The following is a 24848-nucleotide window of genomic DNA, read 5'->3' as shown; positions in this document are numbered from 1 at the left end:
TGTGGAAGATACAGAAAGGAGAGCATGAAGCAGCCTGCATCATTCTCAGGTGTAGGATTTGCAGAGTGGTTGTTTCATGGTCTAAGGAATACACAGCTAGAACTGCTATTCAGGGACAACTTTCAGAGGTTAGGAACCATGCGGGATGAAGTGTTCGCATCGTTGAGGTCCCTACACCAATCACAGGCAAGCGTTCTTTTTTCCAAGACTGCTACGTTGAGTATCAGGCTAAGGAAGGATAATAGGGCAGTACCATTAGATAAATGAATGCTATCTGCTCTGGACTAATGGTATATATTTACTTCGTGTCATATCTGCATACTCTCCCAGATCTCCTGCCAGAATAGCTCACCTTACCGGATCCCACATTACTTTTTTCTCAAGTGTGTGGGGGCTTGATGATATAAATCAATGGAGGGAAGGTTGAAAAATATAGGCAAATCCAATGAGGTCAGGGACAAAGAAGGACTGGAAGAAATTAACAGAGATTCCCATAATGGGGAGGAGAAATATAGTATCTCCTGCCAGTAATCTGAATGGAGAACAGTGTAGACAGCATCTTTTAGCCAAAATGGCTCATGCCAATAGCTTGCATTCAACAAATGTAAATAGAATGTCTAATATTTCTTCTGGTTTTAGTGTATGGAAAATTTCATATAAATATTTGTGAATTGTATCTGTAGTGACATAATGCACTTTGAATTTTATATTACTTGATTATTTGACATGTGACATTAGTTGAGATTGAAGTGTATGGTGAGGACCACACATGAAAATAAATACAGCAGTCTACCCCAGGAAAGACCTCATCGGGAAGAGGATTTAACCCTGAACATATGCCAGTAGAGGAGACTGTTCTTTGTTACAGTAAGAAGCGTGACTAGCCAAAATCTTTTCATATTTGTTACATTTAATGTCCAACATAATCTACAGTACAGATTGAATTTTTTTTAGTGAACAAGGTGATGGAAGGGAACGTAACCCACCTGACCAGCACAATAGCCACATATAATGTCACTCTCAGTAGGTGTACCGTATATTATATTTTAAAACAAAATGTAATTGTTGACATTTTCTAAATTCTTTTAATATTTTTTTTTGTTATTTGTGGGTTTAAATATTATTTTATATTATACCTACTTCTACTAATAAGCTTTGTAAATAATACAGATATGACAGCACATTACCAACTGGGTTCAAATGTTTTCAAACGGTTCAAGTTAAGTGACTCTCTAATATGTGTATATGCACTTGTAACCTCAGAAAATGTAACACTATAAAGAAATCAAAATAAATCAGATCCTATAGTTGCAGTTTTACATTGTTGCATTTTAAAAGAAACACAATTTTCTGATAAATTTGAATCATCTGGTCAAGGGAAATTTTACACAGAGAACTTTCAAGCATAGCTGCATTATTAAAGCAACAATTACAAAAAAAATAAGTGTGTTTCTTTAACACAAATCACTGTGGAAGTTCTTGGGAACTACCTTTTTTCCTTGGTTGATTTCTGCAGATTGTCATTAATAATAGATTATTCTGAAGATTCTCAAGAGTCTTCTTACTTTCTGGGCAACCAAGGCTTTGGAACGCCCCTCTGAGCTCTGTTTTCAATCTAAAATCCTTCTCCTTCCCTCTCTGTCGTCACATAACATACTGAGAGTTTGTATAGTAGACTTAAGGTGCATACACACGGTCAGATTTAAAGGACGATTTAAACGATAACGATAACGTTGATAGCTTAAATCGTCCTTTTTTGCCCAACCAAACGATGCGCGGGCATGGATGGTCGTTATCAATATCGACCATCGCCCGTGCATGCAGGCAAACCTGGTCGATATCGACCAGGTTAGCCTGGTTACTATAGTTGGGGGAATGGTGCATGTTCTGGATGTTCGATAACGATCATCCAGCACATGCAGGACGATCAGACAACGATATTGGATCGTTTTCTGACCGTGTGTACGGTGCATTAAGGGTGCCTATTTATCAATTAATATTTGCAGGATATCAAATGAAATCAACTGTTTTAGGGGGGAACACGTAAAAATATTATGTATCTTTCGGAATGCATGTACATGGGACTAAGGTCCACCATTGTCGACCACAAAAGCAGCCCCCAAAGGCTTTTATGGTTGTTGCTTTGTTTCCCGGGAGAACCAAGCTTGGTCCCAATAGCTAAGGCCATCTGATGATGGTGTTAGCTATTGCAGCCTTAGGCTACAGTCCGCAGAAGGTACAAGGAGAGTTCCCTCCCCGGCACTATAGACTCGTTCGTGCGCGGTTCCTGGAAACTGCAAAGTAAAGCGATCGCTAATGCAGTCACTTTACTTTTACACATCACAGGGACAGGCTCCTAACAGAGCTCCTGTCCCTGGATATGAACAATGGTACATACTGGCAGTACTTAACTTCTTGTTGTCGCGAATAGCAGCGATAAGAAATTATACATTTTTTGGTCAAAAAACCTGATAATTATTCAATTCATCCCAGCCATAGTAAAGGTACCTTGACTTGCTTAAAAAAACTATGCTAGAATGCAGTTTTAAAAAGGAGCTTTGCAGTTCTGATCAGTTTACAGTATGTCGGTTGAAGCTGACTAGGCAAGATGCAGAACCCAGCCAGTAAGCTTCAACCAGACTGGCTAAACACTGCAGGCTGCTATGGAAAACACATTATTGAATACATCAGGAGTCAGGGCCAGATTAAGGAGGGGGGGCGACAGGGGCGGTCGTCCCTGGGCCCCCAGACACAGAGGGGTCCCCACTAGCAGCGGTGCAGCCGGTGGCTTCACCCGCCGCTAGTGTCCCCGTTGCTAGTGTAGTGTAGACCGCGCAGTGAACGCGGCCACACTACACAGTGACAAGCACACAGCCGCCGACGGCAGCTGTGTGTTTGTTACAGCAGCCGATGAGAGTCACACAGACACTCATTGGCTGCTGCTTCAACGGAGGGAGCCGGCTGAAGCTCACTTATGAGCTCTGTCTTCCGGCTCCCCCCGGGTGATGATGGGAGTGATGTCATGACGCTGACGTCTCTCCCATACTGCAAGAGAGGAGGAGCCAGAGCGGACAACGGCGGTTGCATCAGGAGCGGGGTTTCAGGTAAGTTGGGTTTTTTTTGTGTGTGTGTAAGGGGCACTGCATATGGGGGGGCCGCTTCATGGGGGCACTGGGGGAAATGCATAGGACAACTACTGGCGGCACTGAATAGGGGTGGGCTACTACTGGGGGCAGTGTATAGGAGGGGATTACTTCTGGGGGCAATGCATAAGGGGGGACTACTGGGGGCACTATATAAGGGGCACTGCATGGGGAGGACCACTACTGGGTCTGGGGGCACTATATAAGGGGCACTACTGAGGGTACTGTATACTGTATAGGGGGACCACTACTGGGGAGATATATAAGGGGCACTGCATAGGGGGGACCACTATTGGGTCTGGGGGCACTACTGTGGGCACTGTATAGGGGGACCACTACTGGGGCATTATATAAGGGGCACTGCATAGGGGGGGGACACTACTGGGTCTAGGGGCACTATAAGGTGCACTAATGGGGGCACTGTATAGGGGGACCACTACTGGGGCATTATATAAGGGGCACTGCATAGGGGGGACCACTACTGGGTCTGGGGCACTATATAAGGGGCACTGTATAGGGTGCCCACTACTGGGGGCACTGCATAAGGGGCATTACTACAGGGGACGGTGGTATATAGAGGCCCCCACAAAATTGTTGCCCAGGGGCCCCCACGGACCTTAATCCGGCCCTGTCAGGAGTCTATGAGAACTCTTGATATAGGACCTTGATGTTCAGATATTTTTGGTTTTCAGTTTTGATTGGCTTTGATATCAGTGGGTAGTGGTATATTAACCACAATTCCAAATCCACATTATGATACAAATGGTAGAATTCTTGCTTGGGATAGAAAAAATAGCATTTGTACTAAGGTTTGCACAACATAGGAGTATCACTTTGCTCAGAAATCCGTAAAATAAATCATTAAAGTTCCTGAAATAATCTTTCAATATAATGGCCCATTAAAAACTTGTAGCTGCCAGTCTGAAAAGTCAACACACTAGGATGTTTCAAGGTAAAGGAAGACTGAGCCACAGGTTCTACAAAAACATTTATTCAATTAAATGAATAAGCATAAAGTAAAGGCTCACCTCATTAAACCTTGCCACAAGACCTTCCACAGTGTTGTGTTCTCCATTCTTCAATTTTAACAGAGATGCAGACAATGTTTTTATATCTGGAAAGTTGGTCTCACACATAATACTCCCAAGATCTTTTGTCAAGAAACAGAGGTAATCAATGGGCAGCACTTTTCGATAAATTTTCTGTTCTTGATCAGTAAGAATGCTCGCAATCTCTTCTGGAAACTGAATGAGATGCTGTAGATCCACCAACTCCTTACTTAGTCCAGCTGCACTAGCCGTCTGGGAGTTTGGGGTTGCCATTGTTGAACACGGCTGGCGTTCTAAAATGAAACCAAATCAAAATATTAGTATTAAAATTTAAAAAATAATGTAAGAATAGTTATTGTTAAAATATGAATAAAAAATAAATTAAATAGAAAGGATGGGTTACTCTGCATATACACCTAATACCCCCCCCAAAAAGTGACATAAATAAACATAGAAATGTCTGTAATAAATATCCTTATGTTTGGCAAGCATTGATTTCAATTTCCAACCAAGGTCCAATCTCTGTGAAGTTTGTATGTTCTCCCTCTGCTTGTGTGGGTTTTCTCCCACAAATACTGTAGATTCTGGTAGATAGGTTGGATTCTGACAAAAGAAATAACCCGATTGTGTATGTGTGTACATGTGGTAGGGAATGTAGACTGTAAGCGTCACTGGGGCATGGGACTGATGTGAATGTTTAAATATTCTCTCTAGAGTGCTGCATAATATTTGTGTGCAATATAAAAATAACAGCTAATAAATAAATAAATAAATAAATAGATGTCATCAGTTCCTAATACTTCCATGGGCAGGATGAACAACCAATGGAACAATTTATTTAGTGGTTATCTTGTTAGTCATTTTCCATGTTACCCTTGTATGTCTTACTTCCATGTATTGCTTATCTCACACACTGTTACCTATGTAGTGCGCCCAAGACGACGGTCTCATCTGGTACTCTTATGTCTAGGATGAACAATGCATGGTTTTGATGATTTTGGAAAAATCATGTAAACAGCTTTAGTATTCTGTAGTTCCCTCATTATGTGTCCTCTCTTCCAGGCATTGCATATTTCACACAGTGTAACCTATGTAGTACCAAAGATGGCTGCCATATCTGCTACTTTCGTGAGAAGAATCAGTCAATGTAATTTATATTGTCTGGAATATACTGATTTTCTAGGTATATTGTCATTATTGAATATCTGCAAAATCCAGATTGACTTAAGGTCTGACTATATAAATATATATTATCTCCTAGATACATGGGATGATGTTTAGGCTCTGTTTGTTTGTATTAGAATATTATGACTTGCCTTTGGTGTGGGGTGAGGAGCAATCAGTTACTACACATGTATGCTTCACTATATAGTTAGTAGGGCACAGGCTGCAGGCCTGTTTCAAGGCTGCATAGGGTTTTATGTCAAAGTGGGTTTTTTTTGTATTACATGTACAGTATAATTTAAAGAGTTAAACAGGAGGAACACAGAAGGACAACATTTAAATGGAACTCTCTAAAACTTGGAAACAGTTGAAAAGGATCTTCTGAGCTTCTGGATATCCTGCAACTCAGCAACCTGCTTTAATTATAAGTGGACACACCTTTGCCTTGTTTACTTTTCTACATAATGTTAATGTTTAAATCATTCCTGTGCCAATTTATCTCTATACCACTGTAGTATCTACCATTGTTTCACACCTATAATTATTTAGAATACTTTATCCTAACTTTGCAACTTTAACAGCTCCAAACTCCTTGTTTGTAATATACTATTGTAGTTGTGCCTTTACATCTACCAGCACTGTTCTTCCTTTTATCAGATTTTTAGACGTTTTAACTGTACTGTTCCTGTATCTCACGCTGATCACTACTACTGCAGTTTCCCTCCCCCCAATTCCCTCATCTCTCTTTTCTTCTACTCCCGCCCCCTCACTCAGCAGCTACATTATTCTCTCCTCTACCAACAGTTCCATACCTCCCAACTGTCCCAAATCCAGCGGGACAGTCCAGTTTTTCTGGGGCTGTCCCACCCGCGGGCCGCAGTGTCCCGCGGTGGGGGGGAAGTTGGGGAGAGCACATACAGTTGGGGATAGCAGAGCAGCGGGTGTGCAGGAGGAGAACAAATGCTGTGTGCATACACACAGCATCTGTTCTCATGTGTTAGGACTGCCTGGCGGCTGCCCAGCATCTCGGAGAGCGATCGGCACGCCACCATAGTGACGAAAATGGGGGAAGCCACGAGGCTCCGTCCCATTTTCAGTAGCCCCCGCCCCTTTTGTGTAAGCCACACCCCCTTTTCGGTAGCGCCTCTGGCGCGCAACCTGTCCCTCCTTGGGAGGATGAAAAGTTGGGAGGCATGCAGTTCCCACCTCTTTCCTCCCTCCATTGTCTCATCCATCTTTTCCTCTCCCTCCTCGGTCTCCCTTCATCCCATCTAATATTCTCCACTGCATCTCCCATAACTCCATTATTATTCACTTCTCTTCCACCTGCTACACCACCTGCTAAAGCCCTGCACCCTCCCTTTTCTCCAAGTTACCTTTCCTCTTCTCCACCCACACCACACTAAACCCTCACCTTGCCCACCATCTGCTGTCACCCTTCCTCATTCGGAAGCCCACCACATACCCACACTCTTCTCATCCCCCTGCTCTAAATCAATCATAGCTCCACACTACAGCAACCCTAATAATCTCATTCTTTTCTCTCCTCTTAACTCTGTCCCTCTCTCCTGTGCCCTCTGGAAAGCCAGTTCATTCAATAATATACTGGTCACCGTCCATGACAGCTTCATCTCCAACTCCTTGAATCTCCTAGCCATCACCAAATCCTGGATTTACCCATCTGACACCACTTCTCCTGCAGCTATCTCCTTTGGGGTTCTCACATTCTCTCACATACCCTGGCCTGGAGGTTGCCATGGTGGTGTTGGTGTCCTATCCTCAGGTCACTCCTACCAACTCTTACCTTCTGAACCCTCCATTTCATTATTTCCATTCGATGCTCGTGACATTCGCCTCCTCTAACTTCTTCGAGTAGCTGCCTTCTTTCATCCTCCTGGCCTTCACTCAAAATTCCTTGATAACTTTGCTTCCTGGCTCTTAATCTTCAAATGGGCTCTCAAGACCCATTTATTCCTCAAAGCTTTACAGCGCCCAGCCTAATCCACTACTCCATGCTCTTTCCTCACAATCTAGCCCATCTATATCTCCGCTGTTTGTCTGCCCCTCCCCTTTAGAATGTAAGCTCTCACAGTCCTCTTCCCTCACGTGCTTCTCCTTGCCTTACTTATACTTTCATTTACAGCACAACGGCACCTAACACTTGGTTGCTGACACCCTGCTCCTTATTTAAATGTTATGCAGCAATGTTTATAAACCATGTATTTGTTCTGCATTGTTTGTACTGTTAATAACTGTTTTTCTTGTGTGCTCATTGGTTTATGTACTTTGTAAGGCGCTGCAGAACCCTTGTGGCGCCAAATCAAGGATAGTAATAATAATAATTTATGACCCAAAATGGCTGCCTCAACTCTATTATGTTGATGGTTTTCTGTATTTTTTTTGTAATTGTAAACCTTTGTATCATGTTCATGATTTCTATAAAGTGTCTTGAGTCATTTTGGAGAATAGTACTATATAAAAAAAATTATCAGTTATATTGCACAAAATTATATCACGTTTCACAGTACATATATCTCCTCTGTAGTATCAATTTGAAAAAAAAAAAAAAAAACAGTAAATCATTATGAATAAGCACTAAAACAATAAAAATATTTAACAATGTAAAGCAATCAATGATGGTGTGCCAAAGGCTATTTGATGACAGACACTAAGTTAATCCTGGTCACTGGAATAAATCTCTGTAACAGACCCCTCAAGGTAACTTGGAGACCATAATCAAATAAAATAGCAAACATAGGAAATGGTATGACCAATGGCAAAGCTATAATTTCAGTAAGCGTTCCTTCATTTTCAAAACGGTTTCCAACTTGCACTGCTGTAGACACAAAATCTCTTCATGAGACTGCACTGATTAATTTGATATGTGACACTTGTATATCTGTGTGCATCTGAGTCTGAATTTGTACATGTAGTAGCAGCCACTACTTTTTACACGCCAAGTTCCGTTGTGCTTTGTATACAGATTTGTACTCAGACATACAAGTGTCACATGTCAAATTAAATCAGTGGAGTCTCATGAAGAGGTTTGTTGCAATCAAAGCATTTTCAGGCGAAAGAGAGCCAAAAAAGACGCAACCCCGCTCTGCGCTGCTCACTCGCGCCAGGCATCTCGCGCCTTAGCTGTATTGAGGCTAGGTGTATGAGAACATATCTGTGCATCTACCTTTTAATTGATTCACTATCACGCGCGTGTGTGTGTGTGTGTGTGTGTGTGTGTAGGGATGAGGGAAGTAGCATATATAGATTGTAAGCTCCACTGGGGTAGGGACTGATGTGAGTGATTAAAATACTCTGTAAAGATCTATGTAATACATAGATGCTGTCTTAATGATGGTTAATAAATAAGTAAATAACTATTTATTACCAGTTATTTATATAGCGCACAAATATTCCACAACGCTCCCCAGAGGATATTTGGCCATTCACATCAGTCCCTGCCACAGTGGAGTTTACAATTTATAGTCCCAACCACACTAGAAATAATATACTTTTAGACGCTAATTAACCTACATTGCCAGTAAGTTTCTGGAGTATGGGGTGACACCAGAGGACCCGGAGGAAACCCACTCAAACACAAATTGAACCCAAGACCTCAGTGCTGGGAGGCAGTAATGCTAACCATTACACCTTCCGTGCCGCCCATAACAAATAAGCAAACCGAACTCCAAGTGTTAAGGGCACATAGAAGAAAAAAATCTTGCTCATTAACAAGACTAAAGATGTTAATTAAACAAAACAGGAGATCTTTTAAATAACACATTGAAATCCATATAAGCCAAAGCTTACCAGCAAAGCAGCTTTTGTGTCGCTATGGTATAAAATCAACAAATCCCATAACAACCTAACCAATAGGCTTAAATCCATTTCCTGTATCCTCTGAATTAAAACAAAAGTAATATCTTTTTTAATGAACATAATAGTATGAATCATTAGTTATTTTGGCTAAAAAAAACAGAGATATACATCACCATTCTACTTGTATTATATTCTTAATTTCTACTATGCTTATAAGTCTTATTTTTTATTTCCAAAAAATAGTAAATTCACAAAATAAATACTGCCAATAAAAGTAATATATAAAAGAAAAGAGGGGACCATTGATTAGAGTGGTGCTACAGACGAGGGCGTGCGTGTTTCTTAGTCACATATTTACTGTATGTTTTAAACTATTTTGTGTTTTAGTACATAGAGTGACCATGGGAAAACATAATCCCTCTATAGTGTAAGAAAATGCACTTAAAATTCTGTATATTCTAAGAACGTATTAACCACGTTTGCTGCCAGCATCTCGTAGGAAAACAATTAAGCAATAAACTGTCTTTCAATAAAGCTTGTTTTTACAGTTAAATGGAAATCAATTAAATGTTAATGAACTGCCGATAAATTCAATACTATTTTTATGTTAATGATTGTTTGGCACAAGTAACTTCTGCAGCTCTCTGCATCAAAATATAGCAATGTGATTAAAGATGGATTTGGTGTCAAATTCACCTCTACATGTAATAAAGTTCAGTGTGTACTGTACATCCAATTCTGAGTCACACGCATTGTGCACCCCATGCCCAGGATCACATAGTTTAGCGATTATTTGCAATGGCGTATGTGCAAAAATTTCTAAAAACTCCTACGGTGCGTGTTACACAGTGTACGCACAGAGGCGCTATTGCGATTGGGACAGACGGTATCAGAAAAGTTACAGAAAAGTGATGGGAGTTCCTGGGCGGTGACTGGGAGGTGGCTTATTATGAGAGTGTCCAAGGCTTATCAATGCAAGTGGCTGGCAAACTCTACTCCAAAACCCCTTCCCGTTTTAACAAGTTATTCATGTAAATGTGAATAATACATATGCCCCATTGATTCAGCGCTCCAGAGTATTGGGGCACCTTACAATAATCATGTGTTTCCTCTATGTTGATTATTCTCCCATTTAGATCTTTGATGACGCACTTGTTGGGTATAGATATACGTACACCCTATAGTACCTGTATGTGTAACGAGGTGGCCAATGGAGGTTGCCAGTGCTGGGTCCCAGGGAGAGAAGGGATGGCACCTGCACTGGAGGAAACAGGAGTATCTTCTGCTTGAGGAGATGCACTTGTAAGGGCAGAAAAAACACATTGAGATTCCAGGCGGGATTGTGAGCATATAAGGCATCAATGGGGCACAAACTTTTTCACTAGGCCGCCAGGTATTGGCTTTCCCACGTTGGACATTACGTCTGTGGTACTAAAGGCACTGGGCCTATATTGCCTGAGGAATATGTTTAGTATATTGAAATGTTGGTAAATCAGGTGGTCCTTTTGTTTACTCTCTAATTCCTTGAGTGCTGCCGATCATGACCTTAAGTCCTAAGGACATTGTTTGTACAAATCCACGGAGGGCAACTGGGTGAAGTTGTTTGGATATGCAGCGAGTGCCAGATCTACACATTACATATATACATGATTATACAATTGGACCCTGATCACACGCATGTAGCTGTGATGTACTGTATTTGAAAGTAAACTACATGACCCAGCAGCAGCACCTCCCAGCAGCAGGTCCTGGCTGCTGACCCAGCAAAGAAAATGTTCCCCTCCCCATACTCAGGACGGTTCACAGCTGTCAGCAGAGAAGAGGCCAGGGGCCCCTGGCAGTGTGATGCTGGCGAGTTGGCTCCTGCAGTGCGGAGTTCTCTGAGTTGATGGGAGTGGGTACGATGACAGATTCGAGCTCCAGGGTGTGAGCTGGAGAAGCTCCACACAATGAGGTGCAGGGAGATCCTGGACAGTTCTGCTGGCAGCGTAGTTCTGCCTCTGTCATATATCCCGGGAGACCAACGGGGACACCCACACATTTTACCCTGCAGAAACTGGCTGACAACTGACACTGACGAACGTGCAGGAAGGCGTCCTACCCAATATCCAAGCTGTGCTGCTGCCCGAGAGAATAGGGAGCCTCAAGCCAGCCAAGATCAAGTAATCCTGTGTGTACTGATGCAGTGCGGTGTAACCCTGTGTGTGCTGCCGCTGTGTGATGCAGTGTGGAGAGTGGGAGGGAGAGGGCAGAGAGTGAGATGGGAAGGGGCGGGTGATACGGGGTAGCAGGCGGCTGAAGTTGACCTGGAGGATGCGGAGTCTATAACTACTAGGTTATTTACTTTTGAAGAGTTTAAAATATTCCAATTAAAAAAAGCTGCATTATTGGGGAATACAGTATCAGCGTGTTAGTGACAGTTTAGTGTACTACACCCAGCCTGTGGTTTGTGTTCTTTCACCGGGTCAGTTAGTACTGTAGGACAGAGATATTTACACTGTAGTCAGACTGTGGAGGGTGGCACATGTCTAGAAGAAAAGGGAGTGTAGTACAGATGTGAGTGTGGTCTGTTTCTTTGTGCTTATTTGCAGGTACAGAGGTCGTGACAAACTGTCCATCAAGGTAACAAGAGCGTAATCTTTGTTTGTCTGTGGTCCCAATCCCTTCCCTTCATCTGGCGATTTGGGTGGTGGCATCCATGTGTTTTACACCATAGTGTAGCTAAATCTGATGCCAAAAATTATCTTTCACTGATCCCTATGGTGGTCATCAAGACTCAGCTAGTCTGTATTCCTTTTCAGGATCTGGATATCGGAATTTTCCCTTCTGCACAGTATCAGCATCCAGCCTGCGTTCCAGGACTGTCCACTATATGAACGGCCTGAAAGTGTGAGTGTGTGGAGCGAAGTAAGTGGCAGACTACACCTGCTGGGCATCCGGCTCGCACCACCCCATGCTCACCTCTCACATATGCACCAGGAAAAGAAACAATTAGGTTTTAGCTTCTAGAGAGCTACAACTACTACAGAAATGAGAAACTATAACATAAAGGACAATTGACTTAAATTCCTTTTCAATGGACTCTACCAGAAAAATCTATTACAGCACTATGTTGTTGCTGTTGATATGGGAACAGATCCTTCCTTATAGCCAGAAAATAATTTCTGTCCATACAGACATTTCCATATAAATCAGTGTTAATGCACAAATTAGCATGGAACACTCTCTGGCCCTGTGTACACTAGCAACTGAGCATGCCAGCATAAAATGTTCCTTTATTCATTAGATTAAACAAATGATGTCTTTAGTTCTCCATGTCTGGTGGAACAAAAGCAGCTGGGTGGTGAGAAATGCAGAGGTGGTTTACATTTTACACTCACTTTAAAACATAGTCACGCTTAAAAGGAATTGGCTATTGTGAAAGCAAAAAAAAAAAATGTAAAACATAATTTATAAGAAAATTCCGTGATTAGAAATACTTCTACCTTCATAAAATACCAACCTAAAATATTATGTAACCTAAAATTATGACACAAATTGAATAAATTTGCTCCGGAAAGAATTAAGGTTGCCCCCCAGAAAACTCTTCGGAAAGGAGCTTGACCATGAACAGTATTTCAAAGATATGAAATTCCAAAAAAGGAATCCAACGGTGGCCTCACACGCAGCAGCCTGAGTTACAGCCATGATTACTAAAATTCCTTTCTGCTTGTTTCTCTCACTGGACTCAGCAACACAACTAGATATTTTCATTCAGATTCTTTAAATGAAAGCTAAATATAGTCATCTGGGCACAGCAATGCCAAAATAGCCCCACATTTTAATATTAGATTGTATGTAAGTGCACATGTACAGCCGTGGCCAAAAGTTTGAGAATAACACAAGTATTGGTTTTCACAAAGTTTGCTGCTTCAGTGTTTTTAGACCTTTTTGTTAGATGTTACTATGGTATAGTGAAGTAAAATTACAAGCATTTCATAAGTGTCAAAGGCTTTTATTGACAATTACATTAAGTTTATGCAAAGAGTCAATATTTGCAGTGTTGACCCTTCTTTTTCAAGACCTCTGCAATTCGCCCTGGCATGCTGTCAATCAACTTCTGGGCTACATACTGACTGATGGCCGCCCATTCTTGCCTAATCAATGCTTGGAGTGAAATAATTTAAAAAATTACATCAGTCTGAAGACATGTCCAGAGTGTATAGGCTATGACAAAAATTGCATCAACTTAGGGTAGGTACCTGTACCATATTATTTATGTCAATCAAAGGACACCTTGAGTGCTGTAAAAACATTACATTGCTTAGGTGTACATCAAATAATCATTGCATATTCAGTGAAGCCTTAGAATATACACAAATAGTTGCCAAGAAAAATATTGCAATGTTGGTCACAATAGCGATATTCTGCACACAGTTTTTGTATACACATGGCTGCACTTGCACTTTGTGCACAGAACTAAAATTGGATTTATGCCCGTATGCACACTGCTTCAATCCATCTGTTTGTGGAAAAGGCCATATTTATCTATGCCCACGTGCACCATCTCTATACATGGTGCAAAAGATCTATATGAAATCAGAAGGATCTGTGCGAATGCACAAGCCTGCATTGCCTGAAATTCCACCTACATGCCAATAACCCACCCCATCACTCAATTTAGCCTATGCTAGAATTCTCCGTTACGACCAAGCTATGTGCATTCCGCTGCATGTGGAGTTGCAACTTAAATGCATACAATCGGCCACAGATCATATGCACTGCTATAAATGGCAAGATCTGTCCGTTAAACAGACTTGCGAGAAACTCAGAATTGGCCTCCACACATCCATCCTTTTTGTGCGACTAGGGTCCAAGCACAGTCTTGTTTTTATATCAGGAGAATGGAGAAATGAGGGAAGCCAGATAGATAGTGAAATTAAGCCTTGGTGCGGCCTGGTGCTTAAACGAAATGTAGTTGGCATCCCGGCATGCGAGATGCCGATGGTCAGAAGACCAGCGACGAAATCCCGACCGGTCAGGATCCTGGCACCAGTATCCAAAGGTAATTCCCCCAGAGGCAAGTACCGGGGTGTTAGGGGGAGGTTAGGGTTAGGTAGCGGGAGGTAGTGGTAGGTTTAGGGTGTGGGGAGGGGAAGGTTAGGTTTAGGTACTAGGGGAGGAGGTTAGGGTTAGGCTCAGAGGAGGGAGAGTTAGGGATAGGGGTTAGATAAAATACTTTTCTCTATGGGTGTCGGGATGTGGCTGTCGGTATTCTGACCTGCGGAATCCCGACAGTCGGGATTTCATATACAACCCGCTTAAATATATCTTTGCAAATATACGCAACAAAGATCTCTGGATTTCTATTATCATGTAGTATTCACATCTTTTTATTGGTCTTTTGCAGTGTGCTGGGAGAACACTTGTTTTCTTGTTTAGATTAAACCCCTCCCTTTCATGCACCTGTGAAAGACCATTAAGTTGATCTGAGCATGCACCATTGTATATTGCTAGATAGTAAAATGAGCAGGGTCCCCACAACAGTAGGCCCAATACAGTACTGATGCAAAGCTCCTGTACACAGATGCAAGACGTTTTTGTTGTCAAACACGCCTCCACAAGAAAGTTCATACATTGGACTTGTTTGTGCATTGTCCCATTCCACCATCATCTCTTTTAAATCTGTTCCAAACAGATCGCGCTATAGAGAAGAACTATCATAAAACTTTATCAAACTAACAAAGGGTCTAAAGAGTCTTATACATTATAGGATAACAAACCATACAATAATGCCGGTCATCAATTTTCCTCTCACTCTTTTCTTTCCATGTCATTCAAATTATTATAGTTTGCTCTCTATGCTGATTGGTTATTATCCCATCTCCCATTCTGCTCTGACAACATGTACAGACCCTTTGGTGATGCCTCATCCTGTCACATAACTCATCCACACATATCAACCGAAACTATGGGAGTCTCCAAAATGAGTGTATATACAGTGCCTTGGAAAAGTATTCACCCCTTCTTGGCTTTTTACCTTTTTTGTTACATTACAACCTGTAATTTATTTATTTTTTTAATCTTAATTGTATGTGAAGGATCTGCACAAAATAGTCTAATTTGGTGAAGTGAAATTAGAAAAATATATATAAAAAATAATCTTTATAAATAAAATTCTGAAAATTGGCATGTGCATATGTAATCAACCCCTTTGCTATGAAGCCCCTCAAAAGTTCTGGTGTAACCAATTACCTTTAGAAGACACATAATTAGTGAAATTAAGTCCACCTGTGTGAAATCTAAGTGCCAAATGATCTGTCAGTATAAACACAACTTTTCTGAAAGGCCCCAGAGGCTGCAACACCACTAAGCAAGAGGCATCACACCATGAAGACCAAGGTGCACTCCAAACAAGTCAGGGACAAAGCTGTTGAGAAGTACAATTCTGGGTTGGATTATAAAAAAATATCCAAATCTTTGATGATCCCCCGGAGCACCATCAGATCCATCACCATCAAATGGAAAGAACATGGTACCACAACAAACCTGCCAAGAGATGGCCGCCCACCAAAACTCACAGACCGGGCAAGGAGGGCATTAATCAGAGAGGCAGCACAGAGCCCAAAGGTAACCCTGAAGGAGCTGCAGAGTTCTGCAGTAGAGACTGGTGTATCTGTGCATGTGACCACAATAAGCCATACACTCCATAAAGCTGGGCTTTATGGAAGAGGAGCCAGAAAAAAAGCCATTACTTAGTGATAAAAATAAGAAGGCACAATTTGAGTTTGCCAAAAGGCATGTGGGTGACTCCCCAAATGTATGGAGGAAGGTGCTCTGGTCAGAGGACACTAAAATTGAACTTTTCGGCCACCAAGGAAAACGCTATGTCTGGCGCAAACCCAACACATCCCTTCACCCCGAGAACACCATCCCCACAGTGAAATATAGTGGTGGCAGCATCATGCTGTGGGGATGTTTTTCAGCAGCAGGGACTGGGAAACTGATTAGAGCCGAGGGAAAGATGGATGGTGCTAAATACAGGGATATTCTTGGGCAAAACCTGTTTCAGTCTGCCTGTGATTTGAGACTGGGACGGAGGTTCACCTTCCAGCAGGACAATGACCTGAAGCATACTGCTAAAGCAACACTCGAGTGGTTTAAGGGGAAACATTTAAATGTGTTGGAATAGCCTAGTCAAAGCCCAGACCTCAATCCAATTGAGAATCTGTGGTCAGACTTGAAGATTGCTGTTCACAAGCGGAAACCATCCAACATGAAGGAGCTGAAGCAGTTTTGCCTTGAGGAATGGGCAAAAATCTCAAAGGCAAGATGTGGCAAGCTCATAGAGACTTCTCCAAAGCGACTTGCAGCTTTAATTGCTGCAAAAGGTGGCTCGACAAAGTACTGACTTTAGGGGGGTGAATAGTTATGCACGCTGAATTTTCTGTTATGTTTTCCTAAATGTTGTTTGATTCACAATAAAAAAAAAACCCACAACTTCACATTTAATGTAGGCATGTTCATGAATGAAATGATGCACACCTTCAAACAATCCATTTTAAGTCCAGGTTGTGAGGCAACAAAATATGAAAAATGCAAAGGGGTGTGAATACTTTTACAAGGCACTGTAAGTAATGTCCTAGTACTTCTGTTTACTTTTAGTTGTTTAGTTACCTGATGTATTCACCAATATGTTATAGATTAGTTCTCTCGAGTATGAGGATACCAGGATATGTGCATTTTTTTCAAAGTCTAATGTAGTTTTAGGGCCAGGAGCTTTTGTGTGCTTTAGCTTTAAGATAAAAAGTTATATCGTACAGGGATTACATCTTGCCATGTACATTATAATTCCATATTCCAACATCAACCCCAACTTTTTGAAAACTAAAGGAAGAACACGGGTTGGAAGGGTGAGGGGGGATCAAGTCCTTTTTTCCCAAAGAATATAATTTTTGATGCTGTAAGCAGTGATGGCATCTCGCAAATCACAACAAACTAAAGGGACTGTCCAATGAAATCAAGATGGTTGGGAGGTATAGGAACACATTTTTCTTGAACGTATGATTTTAAAGAAAAGACAAAAAAAAAAAACAAGTACTCATTGATTCATATCCAACCAATAGGGCTTTACAACCAGAACAGGACAATAATCATTTCTACCATTGACTAAAGAATAATTAATGACCACTTAGCACCTAATTATTCACTTGTATACTCGGAGATTGTTTGATTTATACAAATATCCAGTGGCGTATCTAGGGGGGGTTGAGCAGGGCTCGTGCCCTGGGTGCCATCGGACTGGCAGCGCAGGGGGTAACGCTGGCCGTGGTCCAGGAGACTGGTCAGTGTAGTGCGAACCGCAATACACAGTAACAAACACAGCCGCCAGCTAGTACACTTGTACTACCCGGCGGCAGTGTGTTTGTTTTGGCAGCCAATGAGAGTCAGACAGATTGTCATTGACTGCTGCGCCCACTGCCGAAGCCGGGCTGGAGCTCACTCATGAGCTCCATCTTCCAGCTCCCGCAGTGGGTGATGGGATAACGTCTCTCCCATAGTGCAGAGCGGACCAGCCAGGAAGGAGCAGACGGCGGCGGGCACAGGAGCGGGGATTTAGGGAAGTGTTTTTTTGTCTCTCTCTTTGTCTGGCACTGCTGGGGGGGCACTGTATAGGGGGGACCACTACTGGGGGGCATTATATAAGGGGCACTGCATAGGGGGGACTACTACTGGAGGCACTGCATAGGGGGGGACCACTACTGGGGGCACTGCATAGGGGGGACCACTACTGGGGGGCATTATATAAGGGGCACTGCATAGGGGGGGATCACTACTGGAGGAACTGCACAGGGGGGACTACTATTGGGGGCACTGCACGGGGGGGGACTACTACTGGGGACACTGCATAGAGGGGACCACTACTAGTGGCACTGTATAATGGACATTACTGGGGGCACTGAATAAGTGGTACTACTGTGGGCACTGTATAAAGTCCACTGTATAAGTAGGACCACTGGAGGCACTGCATAAGGGGCACTGTATAAGGGTGCATTACTGGGGACACTGTATAAGGGGCACTACTACAAGGGGCACTGCATAAGGGGCACTGCTAGAGGGGATATTGCATAAGGGACATTACTACAGTGGGCATTGCAAGAGGGGCACTACTACATGGGTAATTAAGGTGCATATGGAATGGAAAGGAATTTCACAGAGTGACGAGAAATGGTGGTGTGCATGTTGCCATGTCCCCATTTTACAGTCACCACGCCCGTTGTGGCATGTGACCAAGTCCACTTTTTTGCGCGCCTTTGGCCGCCAATGATGAATTGGGCCCTAAACTGAAAGTTTTCGGAGTTTGCCTATGAGAACAAGGGCCAACTTCAGATGGCGCTTGTTCTCTTAGCCCCACTCCTTCCTATGGGAAGGAGTTCCGGGGATGCCTCATTGACTACCCGGCATCTTTGCACAGAAACCGGCAGCGGTGACAGGTAAGTAACGCAGCTACTAATCGCATGGACAGCTGCTTTTTCAATGATGAATTGCTCCGGTGTTAAGTATCCCTGCGGCGAGGGGAATACTTCATCAATGGGGGCCATACAGCCCCCGATGATGAACTGGCTCTTAAGTCACCAACCAAAGGTAAACAAGGGAATCCAATGCTACGTGTCTCCACACAAACTTACAAATAATTCTGCATCAACAAAGCATACAGTACAAGCAGAATATTTACAGTACTCACATTATTGAAAACACATATTCAACAAAATGAACACATATACACTACACATTACCTACTAATCTGCATTGAAGCTACTGTCTGTAAAACAAAATTACTTTGGGTTTAGTAAAATATTGTCTTTCCTCTTCCTTGCTGATAGTAGTATGACATTTCTTCACAACAAATTACTACATTCACTATTTTTAGTAAATCACTATTATTACAAGAGAACATGTCACAATATTATATGGTAATGTATTCTACATGTTCGACACCCTACATTCTAACTCTACAGCAACTAGAGATGTGAAGTCTAATCGAGCTCACGTTTTCTCACAATCTGAATTTTTCTTTTAAGAATATAATACTAAATCCCACTGTGCAAGATCCAGGTTCCATCTCTAAATTGTTTCTCAAAATGTGTAAATAATCCAGTGCCAATAAACTCAGTATAAGTTACTTTCTTCACACAGGCCCTAGTGAATATTTATCACTGAAACTTATCTAGTAAATAAAAACACGAGTAAAAAGAGTTGGGATTAAAAAAATCCTGGACAAAATTACTTTGACAACCGATTCGAAATTGGATTGTTGAATTCTTTTCATTGATAATTAAGATTTGAGTTTAAGGTCAGTATGAGTGGAGGACCAAAAAAAGGCCCCCATACATCAGCAATCTGAAAACCACAATTGGACAATTTGAAGATTCGTTGCCCGATTTTAGGATTTCCCAATCTAGCAATCTGCGCCCATACATTACAGATCTTTTTCAGTGATTTGCAGATTGATTGCAGCAAACACAGATCTACCAATCTTGAAAGGCTCCATCATTTTCCTAGTAACAGTCTGCAAATCTGCTGATCATGTCCATACACTAGCAATCTACAGCCCCCAATCGATCTGTGAAAACCAACATGTTGGACAATCTAATTTCACAATTCCAATCACTTTTTGGTTGCAATCTGCGATCTGTGAAGCCCATACATTGCAGAAATTTTTATACAATCATCTGCAAAATGCAGAATTGCCACAATCGATTGCTGTTGTATGGGGGCCTAAACAGATGACAAAACAAGACAAACCAAATTCATACAAACAAACCAGGGTCATATTAAGAACTGGGGTCCCGAGTACAGCAGGTCCGACCACCATGAAGCGCCCCCCCCCCCCCCAATACCTGATAGAAGGTACCTCCCATGCGTGGCACCTACTCCCTTATGCAAAAATTGTCTATATAGCCTATTCATCACATTTCTGTTCCAAAACATAAAGCAGCAACCAAACAGTCTCAAAGATGCTTTAGTTTGGAATCACTCAGAGGTTTAATTATGATCAGCCAGACCCCTGACTTGCGCTTTGTTTGTTTAGTCATTCCACAAAACACTTGTGGTTAATGCTTTGGAAAAGGTCTAATGACTGTGGTTAGGTTTATTGGAAACATTGAATTAGCTTCAGAACCACAAGTATACTAAAGAAGATTACTATCTTCCAAGACATCAAATTATGAAGTGGTGGATACAAAACAACTCAACCAATATTGTTAGTGATTTTCAAGGCTGCGTATTGCTGGACATGTATTTTCATGTGGACAGTGCTGATACAATATCCATCTAATTAAGGACACAGAATTGTACAGGTTCTGTGGCTGGCTAACGTCAAGTGTGCATTTCACCTGGTTTAATCAGCCACAGAACCTGTGTAATTCATACATCCCTGACTAAAGGCATATATTAGTAGCTTGAGTTGACATATGTGAATAGACATTGAACACAAGTACAGTTAGCATGAATTTAAAGTGTGATCTACTGTAATTATTTGCTATGCTCTTATCAAACAGAATAATAAGGTATTAAATTACCACTTAAAGGAACAATCACATCATACATAAAAAGTGTAGCCAAGCTGCTCTCCCCACCCCCCCTTATAATATCCCCAATAACTGCACGCTGAAACGGTTTTTCCCAAGACGGCACAGCAAATGCCAGTGGTGAGAAACTGCATAGACTGAAGAGTCACAGAAACATAGTAGCCACAGGAATACTTTTTGTAGCTTGAGCTCTTAAGGCGCACATCCACATGCCGACTAGGGAAAGACAGTACAATTATGATATCATAATCGTACCGTTGTTCCCCGTCCCCTGCAGTGCCTACACTGAACGATCATGCAACTTTTCATGCAACTTTTCCCCTTAAAATGCTGTATCTGCATTAGAAATGCTACGTTACAGTGTCACAGCCGCTGTAACGTAGCATTTTGCATGCAGATACACCCATAGTCGCACCAAGAAAATAGGCATGCCGCATATCTTTTTAATCAGCAAAAGCTGCTTGTGTGTTCTGTTCACATCACTTTGGAAATAAAATTCACTGTAAGGAATGAAGTCGCATGAAAAGATGCTCACTGCTACCGAGTCGCACGGCACTCAAGTGTTTTGTAGCGCGACTTGTAGAGCCCAGAGGATAGATGTACAGAAAGACACAATTTGCAGTAAAAAGGCGCCAAATGCTTCTAAGTCCAACTCTGACTCCGTATTTTCAACACCTCAATATTTTCTAATTCAGCAAATAATTATAAACAATGTATGTGCTGAGACTTGATTACAAAAATCAATTCAGTTTGCAACATTTACACAAAGTTTATTGTTTCAAATACTGGGTACACACTAGGCGATATATCGTATGATCTGGCCGATATCAACCAGATCGTACGATATATCGTTGACATCGTCTAGTAAGTATGCACTATTTCATGTACGATGCCCGCACCCGCGCATTGTAAGACACATATTTCATCGTCTGTACATGCAGCCCAATCTGGTGATATCGTTAACTATTTGCAACATATCGTTGAATGTGTACGCATGACTAAACGAAATGTGGTACGACCCGGCCGATGCGGATGTCATCCTGTACACTCCCCTCCTTCATCTTGTGCTTGGATCGGCGTGGAGAGAGACAGCAGCACAGGCACACAGGGATTTTATAGCGCATCAGGTATGTGTGCAAATTCTTCAAAGTGTGTATTGCTGCTGACCACCAATGTAGTGATCTTTTAAAAATTTATGTGGACATTTTAATGATGTTAAAACACCCTGCATGCTGCTAACTAAAGATAGGCGTCTAAATACAGACGCCTATCATTAGCCCCAGGGTTAGGTTTAGGCACCCCCGGGGGGACTTAGGGTTAGGCACCCCTTCCCCAAGAGGGTTAGGGGAAGGCTAGGGGAAGGGGGGGGTTAGGGTTAGGCACCCCCCCGGGATGGTTAGGTTCAGGCTAGGGGAAGGGGAGGTTAGGGTTAGGCACCACCTTGGGAGGGTTAGGTTTAGGGTGCGGGGAGGTGAGGTTAGGCAGGGCTTTCAGTATCGGGATTCTGGCGTTCGGCATTTTGAACACCGACATCTTGACTACATCCCGTTAGAACGTATGTACTTAGTGATGTCTGTGTAATTTATAGCTCTATTCTACTATGATCTACCTTGAAAGTTTATTTTATTTTTAATTTATAAAAGTTTATTTTAAAAATAATATAATAAAACAGTAAACTATGAAAAACAATAAAAACAATAACATTAAAACAGATAGGGGGAGATTAACAAAGCTTGGAGAGAGATCAAATTGGAGATAAATAGCACCAACCAATCAGCTCCTAACTGTCACTTTACAGGCTGTGTTTGAAAGATGACAGTTAGGAGCTAATTGGTTAGTGCTATTTACCTACAATTTTATCTCTCTCCAAGCTTTATCAAATCTCCCCCTTAAAATTTCATGCACATTTTGTACTAGTGACCCATTCTTTGGGGCCCACAAGTCGTACAAATTTTAAAATGTTATATTTAAAATTAGGGAAAACACCCTGCACCATGATAGTTGTCCCACAAGACTATTTTTTGTGGGGGGGCTACCGAAGACTAATATAGGCCACCCCACTACATGCTGACCATCTATGTTACGCTTGTGATCACATTTTGACCATTTGTTCTTCTATTTTACAGATATGGGTCACGGGTTCTGGACCAATTTTATTGAGATGAGATCTACCCCAAATGTCTGTGGCGGGTGAAGGCAGCAGTCTAATCTAATAAGAATAAAATAAATGCAGCCCTGGATGAATTAGTCCTGTTCAGTAGGGAGCAGTACCCTGAGGAAAACAAAGAATGGGTCTGCAAGAAAATACAGAACTTGCGGACTGTCTTCTTGATAGAATATAAGAAGGCGAAGTTGGTTACTTCAGGTGCGGGGGCAGAAGAGCGGTACACTCCAAACCTCTTATATTTCAACCTGCTGATCTTCACGGTGGAGCAGGACTCGCAGCATCCTTTACGCCACACCATGAAGCCACGCCTAGTGGAGGACCCAGAGGATTTGGGGGAAAGTTCAAGCGTGGATTTGGTAAGTGGATGCCACCGTACAAACACAACATGCAAAATGTTCTACACTAAAATTAGTTAAATATTTAAAATTGTATTTAATACTGTTCTTCTGACAAGGCACTGCCCCCACTGTTGAAATAATTGAGGTACTCCTCCCTCACCCTTGGCCCGTGCAGAGGCTGTTTATAGAACCCCTGGTGTTGGCACAGAGGTCCAACACTCATTATACTCAGGATGGTCTGGGCCATCAGGCGTTGCTGCACTCACTGACTACTGTCCAGTGTTTTTACGCCTCATATAGTTATGGAGGACACAGCAAGCCGAGACGACCCAGTCTATCTTGTCCACATGCAGGTTTATGGGTGTGTGGAACATCCAGAAGCAGTTGTTGAGGATCCCAAAGGCGTTCTCCGCAATCCGGCGTGTCCGAGATATAGTGTAATTGTAGATCTGCTTCTCCTTGGTCCGGCCCCTCTGTACATACTGCTTAATAATATGCTCATGGAGTGCAAAGGCCTCGTCCGCCACGAACGCAAAATTCAGCCCGTGCTTCGTCTCCTCCATTGATGGTAACTTGAGGGTTTTAGCGATGAGCCTGTCGTAGAAGGCCATCTGTTTGAAGGACCCTCCATCCGAAGCACGGCCATTCTTGCCAACATCCACAAAAAGAAATTCATAGTTAGCATTAACCACGGCCATCATGACAATGCTAAAGTACCCCTTGTAATAATAAGAAAATGAACCAGAGTTTGCAGGTAGGGTTATGCGCACATGCTTGCCATCAATAGCTCTACTGCAGTTAGGGAAGTTCCATCTTTGCTAGAACTCCTCAGCAATACTTTCCATTCCTCCACAGTATAAGGGAACTAAAAGGGGGGGGGGGGTAACATGTCAATATGTTTTTGTAACATAAGTTCATTATCTTGCAGACTTACACACCTGAACTGGAGAAAATTGTGGAGGCAACCATCCCACATCCGACAGACAGTGACGCTGACACCCAGACTGCACCCCAGCATAGCCACCCACGAGAAGGCCAGAAAAAGGCAGAGGAAAACATCACCCCTTACTGCTGCAGCGTCCTTTATTTTTCAAAGGTGGAGAAGGTGCTGGCTACCCACCACACAGCTTATCCTTATAGCGCTCATATTTGGCCAGTCCCCAAGTCTCAACAAGTGGAATTTGAGCGTGAGCGGATATGTAATGATCTGCTCACTAGGGCAAGATGGAACACTCTGACCCCAAATACAGGGATTTATGAGTTCACCCCCACCCCTCAAGCACAATGAGGGCTTTCACCCCATCATATCCTCCACCTCGTCCTCCCCCCTCATGTCTATGAGTCTACAGCTTCGGGGCACGTGTTTTCTGCCCTGATGCAGTGTGAGGCTCCAGAGGGGGACCCCCAATTGTTAAAATGTAATGTAATTTTGTTATCCGCACTGATGTGCATTTTTGTTAAAATGTGTAGAATCACATTTTTTTTTTTTTAAATGTCTATTTTATATGTTTACATTTAGTTCTTTGCACTGATGTGCCTAAGTATTTTGATATATTTATATATATATATTTGTTTGCACAGAAAATGGTGCAATTTCTATA

The 24848-nt window shown here is 42.3% G+C and overlaps 1 protein-coding gene across 1 annotated transcript in view; it reads right to left on the bottom strand.

Annotated features, from left to right (window-relative positions):
- PLCE1 (phospholipase C epsilon 1) overlaps positions 1–24848 on the bottom strand; it is a 415545-nt gene that overhangs the window by 169487 nt on the left and 221210 nt on the right. Inside the window, exon 5 of the mRNA XM_088476428.1 lies at positions 4172–4485. Within this exon, the coding sequence (XP_088332554.1) occupies positions 4172–4485 (314 nt within the window). The remainder of the gene's footprint in view (positions 1–4171; positions 4486–24848) is intronic.

Source organism: Taudactylus pleione, unplaced genomic scaffold (genome assembly GCF_031769625.1).
Source record: "Taudactylus pleione unplaced genomic scaffold, aTauple2 ptg000016l, whole genome shotgun sequence".
NCBI classification, from domain to species: Eukaryota; Metazoa; Chordata; class Amphibia; order Anura; family Myobatrachidae; genus Taudactylus; species Taudactylus pleione.
The sequence above is the reverse complement of the archived record's forward strand: the minus strand, read 5'-3'. Positions and strand labels throughout refer to the sequence as shown.